General features: G+C 36.7%; 1 protein-coding gene across 1 annotated transcript; it reads right to left on the bottom strand.

The window, feature by feature from the left end:
* Positions 1-293: 293 nt before the first annotated feature.
* On the bottom strand, positions 294-3,836 carry TRAM1L1 (translocation associated membrane protein 1 like 1). The gene has a single exon (XM_003129233.5). It carries the CDS (start codon positions 3,680-3,682, stop codon positions 2,564-2,566), a length of 1,119 nt encoding a protein of 372 aa, XP_003129281.3. The 5' UTR covers positions 3,683-3,836; the 3' UTR covers positions 294-2,563.
* Between the last annotated feature and the right edge of the window lie 4,573 nt (positions 3,837-8,409).

Below are 8,409 nucleotides of genomic sequence, written 5' to 3'. Positions count from 1 at the left end.
TACTAACACATTTCTACTATTTGTTAAGAAAAAATGAGACACACTTTAAAATGCTAGCAGAACAATTTTTGAAGAAAGCCCACTCTAAACCCATCCCAGAAAATCTATACCTGTAGACTTATTTAAAGAATAAAGCTTGGAAACATTGAAGCCAATAAATCAGAGCAGAATCTTCAAATTCAAATATCAGACATATCTTTACCATTTCTGCAACATTTGGTGATTAACTGGTTATTTGACCAGTTAACCAATGTCTGCTTTAATAATACCCTGAACAATGATTTACACAGAAATCAAATTATCACACAGATTTATTATAGCACGTGTTTTCAGAATGTAATTTTTAAAAAGGAGAGACCCAGCAATTTGTGCTGAATTTCATTTGTAGTATTGCTTTCATAATTTACATGGCATACATTAGTTTTCTGGAAACAGTTATTGAACCTTTATGAATAGTTGAGATGTACCCAGCATCCTTCTCCTTTTTTCCTTAACTGCCTTGCTCATTTCTGTGAATTCATATAAGGGGCTTTACCTTTTTGCACACGTGCAGCATCTAATCTGATTTAACTAATTGGCCCAGTACACGCTTATATCATGTAAGTTCACTAAACTAAACCTAATTCTCAGTGTTCTGGGAATTTCTAGAAATCAGGTTTCCTCTTGTCCTCTCGACCACATATGCAGCACACAGAAGGAAACCTTTGACAGCTGTAGTCATTTGCTATCAAGTGGACAGTCAACCTGAGAGGAGCAGAGCCCAGACAATCCCAGGGAAACTGACCTGGACCCTAACCATATTTAATATCAATCCCAACTTAACTTTTAGCACTGTCAATCATGTGAGGAAATGCTTCTCCTAATATCATTTGAATCAAGTCTGCACTTACTGGCACATGAATTACACATATAATGGATAAGAAACCTGTTACCAGGAGGAGTGGGGTTACAAGTGATGGGGAGAATTCTTTAAATGTGAGAGAAGCGAGAAAGACCACCACCTTCTTATAAGAAGTTGAAAATCTTTGTTTTATAATTTCACAGTGGTTGGTTAAAGTGGAGTCATTGTACTTTGACCTAGAAGATGTGCTACCAAAACTATAGTATTAGGCAATTGAGGAAAAAAAAAAGTAGGATGATGGATTCTGTAGACAAAACAGAAATAATCTTGCTTTGCTATAAACCTCTCAAAATAGAAAGAATAGAAAATAATTCTTACCAAGGGTGGCATTTCCATATTTGGTGTACAATATACCTATACTAAGTTTAATCTGCAGGGACCCCCATGATAGGAAAAGTTGAATTACTTACAACAAATAAAAGGGTAGCAAAAGCAGAGAGATGAGAGACACAGTAGGAGAAAATAGAGAGGAACAAGAAACACATGGCCTTATCCTAGCACATTTTAAAGCATTTTCTCCTGAAAAAAAAAAAATATAAGCACTCACACTATGGAAATAAAATCAAACTGAAGGCTGAGAGAAGACCATAAGTACTCACTCACTATAGTTCATTGTTTCTATTGACTTCTGTGAAGATACAAGGTATATATACACATATGTATATATATGTATGTATCTCCAAAATATGTTTCCCAATGAAGGATGGAAGCAAAGCTATAATTATAACATTACTTTGAAAAGCCTTTCATAAGAATATGATTTTCAAATTATTTAACATTAGTGCATTAACTGTTTTCCACCTGTAATTAGCTGACATTTTTCATAGATATAAATAAGTATTATTTTTTCAAAATGATTTACAGGTTAAACAATATTCTTCTAAATTGCTATGGATACCAAATTTATAACAAACCTCATTAAGAATAATTTTTAATACATATATCAAAAAAAGCTATTTAAGTCTGATTTCCTTTTTACAGTATTTAATTTTCTGATTTCCAGTTTACAAGCGTTTAAAATGGACAAGCAGTGTTTTACTTCTTAGTAATAATTTTATACTAATTCAAGATATTTTCATTGATATAGGGCAACAGGTCTCCACATATGTTAACCATTAGTATCTTGGCTTTTTAATGGGATGTAACACTAACAACCACTAACTATAAAACACATCATTATTTTGGTGGTTTTACAAATCTGTTCTCCAGTTGTAAATTCATTAAAAATTCTAAGATAGAGAATACCAAAAACTTAATGAAGTTAATTTCTACCTTTATAATATTTTTATTTTATCCTGAAAGAGAACATTAAAAATACGTCATTGCTATAACATACCATCTTTTTAATGTTATAAAAGATTGGTGGAGCAAGAACAGTGTCACTGACACATGGAAATCACTAAGAAAATATTAAAAGTTGAAAAAAAATATTGTGGCGATCCCTAAACCATTTTGAGGATGAGTAGCTTATTCTAAGCCATTTTTTCCATTCAAAATAATCATCCTTCCTTCAAATGTCTGTAAAAAAATACATTACACAGTACTATAGCAAAAATCAAAACCTGCACAAACTAGTTTCAAGAACAGAAAAGTCTTCAGTGAAGAAAGTTACAGGAAAGAGTAGACTTCTTTGGAGACATTAATCAATTAACTTGAAATTCATCATGAAGATTTTTCTTTCTTCTTATGGGGAGAGTCTACTCTATCTGAAGTTGCCACTCCATTTTCTGTTCCTTTTCTAGAAGACTTGCATTTAGTCCGTTGCTTCTTCTTCACACTTGGGGCCTGAAGAGGAATGTCTTCTTCCATCCACCACTGAAGCTGGGCATTAAATAAATTCCATGTTATGTATGCTTGGATGGTGCAACTGGATGACAAAACAGCAATTTTTGCTGCCAACACGTTCACGTTTTCAGTAGTGGCATCAGGATTCTGATTCTGTCCTTCAGCCAGGTGGAAACCAACTGTGATCAGAGAAACAATTAAAGTCGCAAGCCGACCCAAAATAAACACAATGGCCCACAGAGAAAACTCTTTCTGGTATTTTTCATCACCAAAGTTAAACAGGTCGCAAACATGAGAAAGGAATTCAACAAAATAATGCATCATCAAAAGGACAAGTCCTAGGTGATTCAAGTACAAGAGATAAGCCCCAGCAATGTGAAAAAGGTGGAGACCAACGTAGACAACTTGATGGGGGAGATCCTGTTGTCTGATTCTCTGGAAGTAGAGTTCAGGAAAGGCGTGAAACCAGTAAGCTAATTGTGAGATGTAGAAGAACTTCATCTGAAATGTCATCATGTTATGGGTATGAGCCCTCCATAACAGAGAGAGGTCTGCCAGGCAGTTTTCAGAGACTAGAATGAATGTGCCCCAAATAGAGGAGACAAGAAAGAATACACTGAACTGACCCGATTCATTAAATTTGCTTTGTTTTGGTTTGGGGAGTTGCATTCGCCTGTTAATTCTATCCAACACATACTCCTGAATGGTGGCATGAATGATGATTGCCACCAGCATGTAGAAGAACACCGTGGCCAAATCTTTGATACCATAATAATAAAGCAACTTGGATCCTGTGGCTCGTTCTGCTTCTGCTGCAGGGAAGGTAACGCCGTGCTGGAGAGTAATAAAAACGATAGACACTTCTGCTGTTCCCTCGAACATGAGCCCCAGCACGAAGAACATCCCCACACAGGCGACAAGGTCCGCATGATTCTGCAGAAGGAATTCCTGGCTCAGGACCGGGGGGTTCTTGGTGCCCTTCTTACGAAACGTCATGGTGGCGCTTCCCAGATACTCACCGACGAGCGGCAGCTGCCTCCCCCTGGCTGCTCCTCACGGCGTCGCCGCCGCTGCTGCCGCCACGGTGGCTGGAGCTTCACTCCCCATCCCCGCTCCAGTCCCGGGTCGCCGCGGCAGCCCAGGAAAAATCAAAGGACCGGGCCGAACAGCACTGAGCATGCGCGCCGGGGACCAGCCGAGGCAGGGAAGGAAATCGAGCGCCGCGCCCCTACCCAGCGCCAGGCCAGCGGCTGCGAGCGCGTTGATCTTCCACGTTGATCCACGCCTCTTGAAATCCCTGGCCACAGTGGAGATGCTCCTGAGTGATGTGCCCATGACATCTTCATTAGTAATCAAGAAGAAGCAAGACAGCACTCTGCTGGTTCTTCATCAGCATAAGTATAAAACCCAACATCATGATAATAATGGGAACAAACTCAGCGCTTCGTATTTACCAGGTGCTCTTCTGAGCGCTTTACTTTTATCAATGCAACCTTTCTAGAAAGCCCCAAATCAGGTAAACACGATTGTAATCTTTTAAAAAATATATTTCTATTTTTTACAGATGAGAAACTGAGGTACCAAGGTTAAGTGGGATGCCCAAGATTGCAGTTGGTAGCTCTTGTAGATAAGATTTCAGTCCAGTATGGATCCAGAGCATGTGCTCTTGACCATTGCACTCTATTACCTGTCACTGTAAATCAGTCACACCTGGAACTATTTTACTAGCGCAACAACAGAACATAGTAAAAACAAACACAAAACAAAAACCCAAAACCCTATTAGCAATAATAATAGTTGAGAGAGTGAATGATATTGTCTATCAGTAGTTGTATTTATTGCATTTTAAAAGATAGAGAGTAGATTTTGAGGGGAAAACCATCACTTCATAGAAAGGTCTTTTAGCTGCAAAGCCCACAGCTGAATTTCCTCTATCAGACAAAAACTCATGTTTTATAATTATGGTTTCTGCATATGATTTTTCTAAAATTCACATGAAAAAGCATTTTTTTTTTTTTTTGTAAATGTTCATATCTTCCTCAATGCAAAGTTGGTGCTGGCCTTCAAATTCCTCTTTGAAGGCAGAGCGATTTTCTTCTGTGTTACATGAGATCACAGTCATGACTGGTAGAGTTCAGGCTTGAAGTTTGGAATATACATTTCAGAAGAGTAAGTGTTGCATGATTTAAAGAATAAAGCCCATAATTAAGAATGCCTAATTCCCTTCATCATTGTTTCTCTGTGTATTAGACATAAGATGTAGTCCAACCTGTATTATTACTTTTAAGATAGTGAACAAAATATTCTGATCAATAGTGTGTCTGCATTTCCTAGAAGAGCCAAAAAATTGCATATAAAATTTGTTGTGGAAAATGTTACTGAGTTAAGTACCTACATATTATTTTAGAGTAAGAATTCTCTATTACTTGAATGGTTCCTTATTGTATAGTCTGTTTTTTTAAAAGGACCAGCTGCACAGTATTTTATTTGGTTTTCTTAGCTGTTACTCAGTTCTTGGTTCTGACAATTCAATTTTTAGTGCTGTTTGAGGTCAGCTAAATCAGTGAGGGATTACAAATAGAGGTGCCAAAATGAGGGCATCAAGAAATGAGAAAAAAATCAAACTTGAAGGCAGTTGGGAGCAAGGAAATAGTCAAAGGGAAGATCAGCTCTCAGTGGGAATTATAGAGTTTATTCAGGAAAATACAGATTTACTTTTTTGCAAATAATCATAAATATAGAATTCATCAGTTTTCTTATAGGCATAGACAATATAACTGTAATCATTTTGTGACATACTAACTAAATACAAAAATAGTTGTGCATTTCCTGAGCTGAAATTTGTTTATATATCTTTTTGACATTCTTTTTGAAAGGACTTCCAATGCTACCTATGCAAATATGATAGATTTTGCCTCAAAAAAAGGAATATATCAAAGTGAACAGAATATTTGTGCACAGATGTGAAATGTTATTACTAAAAGGAAAAAAAGGTCATTTTCATTAGTTTAAAATTATTTCTTAAAGGAAAAACAAAAATGCTTGTCCCCCCTTCACACTAATTTTTCAACTAGAGAAATTTCTTTGGCCATCAAATTGAACTCTTTTAGTCTAAATTATTATTTAAAATTTTGTATTAAATATGTTAGTACTTGAATTTTAGCTTCATATTTCATATTAACATCATCCTAAAAGTATAAAAATGTCAAATTTCTGTAATGAGTGGAATCTATGAGGGTATTTCAGTAATATTATATAACATGCTGTTTGCTTTCAGCAGTTTTATTGGCATTATTTGACAAAGAATAAAATGTTTATAACAGTATCTTAATATATGGATACTATCATGATTATTTTATCATTTACTTAGAGGGGGTATTCCTTCTTGATACACAGCCTGTGGTACAGATAAGTGTTAAATTCAAATGGAGATTTCTGCTTCTGGCCATAAGGTAGCAACTATAATTGAACTTCTGTTCCCACTGTAAATAACTGAAAAGCTAGACAAATTATATGAAATCACTTTTTTTCCCCCCAGATATTGGAGAACAAGAAAGGAGGGAGACAAGTGAGGGGAGCCCCACAGTTTGCTCTGGTTTTTTGCCTGGATGCATTTTCTAGTCCACTTGGAGATACTGCTGGGTTGAGGAGAGATAGGAGTCAGGAAAAGTTGAGGCCACTGATGTTAGCTTGGCACAGTACTTTTGCAGAGAAAGTTGGGTGATTAGTATGCTTTACAAATTTGCATAAATGTTCCCTAGAGTCTGCTACTAATATTAAAGTCTTGCATGCATAAGGTTAGAATACATGAGGCCAAGCAAAGAGAAATAGAAGAAATGCAAATTAAAAATTTCCAAGAATTCAAACATGACTAGGAGACTTTGAAGTTTGGAAAAGTCATAAAGTAGAATCCCCTTGTAACATTTAAGACTCTATGCTCATCAGAGATCCAAGAAACGTCACAGTCAATAATAAGGCTAAATTTGCCCTTGGGAAAAAGCTAATTCTTGCTTACCTACACAGTTTTCAAGTAGGCTGCAAAGGATCAAGGTGCTCTGCAAGGAACTATCTGCCAGAAAAATCTACAGCTCAACAATGGGAAACTCGCTTTGTCTAGAGCATTTAATAAAATTTATGAAACAAACACCAGGTTCAGCTAGGTCTGTCCATCAGAATTCCTACAATGCAGCCTCTCTGCATGGTGTTGCCATTGTCACAGAGCAGTGATTACAGGCTCTAAGACTGAGTTTTCTAGTGAAAGAAGGCAAAACTTTGTGGCCATTAATGACCGAGTATTGGAAGCTACATCATGTAATTTTCATTCTCAAAGCAGCACGAGCCATTTAACTTCAAGATGGGGTTGGGGGAGGGTGGGTAACACAGACATCATCTCTAATAAGAAGTGTACCTTAAAATTTATGGCTTTGGGAGACTGACCTAAGAAAATATTTATAATGTTGATGTCAGAGAATGTTTTGCCTATGTTCTCTTCCAGGAGTTTGATGATGTCTTGTCTTACATTTAAGTCTTTAAGCCATTTTGAGTTTATTTTTGTGCATGGTGAGAGGGTGTGTTCTAGTTTCATTAATTTGCACGCAGCTGTCCAGGTTTCCCAGTAATACTTGCTGAAAAGATTGTCAAAGCAACAGAAATAAAAGCAAAAATAAACCAATGTGATCCAATCAAACTGACAAGCTTTTGCACAGTAAAGGAAACAAAAAAGAAAACAAAAAGACAACTTACAGAATGGGAGAAACTAGCTTCAAATGATGCAATATATAAGGGCTTAATCTCAAAAATATACAAACAATTTATATAACTCAACAGCAAAAAAGCCAAGAACCCAATTGAAAAATGGGCAAAAACCTGAATAGACATTTCTCCAAGGAAGATATACAGATGGCCAACAAGCACATGAAAAAAATGCTCAACATCCCTGATTAGAGTAATGCAAATCACACCATTCAGAATGGCCATCTTAATAAGTCCATTAATGGGGGCTGGAGAAAAGGGAACTCTCCTGCACCGTTGGTGGGAATGTAAGTTGGCACAACCACTATGGAGAACAGTATGGAAGTACCTTAGAAAACTATATCTAGAACTACCATGTGACCCAGCAACCCTACTCTTGGGCATATATCTGGACAAAACTTTCCATGAAAAAGACACATGCATCTGCATGTTCATTGCAGCTCTATTCACAATAGCCAAGACATGGAAACAAACCAAATGTCCATTAACAGATAGCTGGATTAGGAAGATGTGGTATATATACACAATGGAATACTACTCAGCCATATAAAACAACAAAATAATGCCATTTGCAGCAACATGGATGGAACTAGAGATGATCATATTGAGTGAAGTAAGTCAGAAAGAGGAAGACAAATACCATATGATATAACCTATATCTGGAATCTAATATATGGCACAAATGAACCTTTCACAGAAAAGAAAATCATGGACTTGGAGAATAGATTTGTGGTTGCTGGGGGGGAGGGAATGGGACGGATTGGGAGCTTGGGGTTAATAGATGCAGACTATTGCCTTTGGAATGGATTAGCAATGAGATCCTGCTGTGTAGCACTGGGAAATATATCTAGTCACTTATGATGGAGCATGATAACGTTAGAAAAAAGAATGTATACATGTATGTGTAACTGGATCACCATGCTGTATAGTAGAAATTGACAGAACACTGTAAACCAGCTATAATGGAAAAA

The sequence above is a fragment of the Sus scrofa genome, chromosome 8 (genome assembly GCF_054392235.1).
Source record: "Sus scrofa isolate SSC_HxYL_T2T_F1_AM1 chromosome 8, Sscrofa_HxYL_maternal_Yorkshire_Landrace_v2.0, whole genome shotgun sequence".
In the NCBI taxonomy this organism is placed as follows: Eukaryota; Metazoa; Chordata; class Mammalia; order Artiodactyla; family Suidae; genus Sus; species Sus scrofa.
The sequence above is the reverse complement of the archived record's forward strand: the minus strand, read 5'-3'. Positions and strand labels throughout refer to the sequence as shown.

Coding starts and splice junctions, on each gene's coding strand:
- TRAM1L1 (XM_003129233.5), bottom strand. CDS start 3,682: ATGACGTTTCGTAAGAAGGGCACCAAGAACCCCCCGGTCCTGAGCCAG.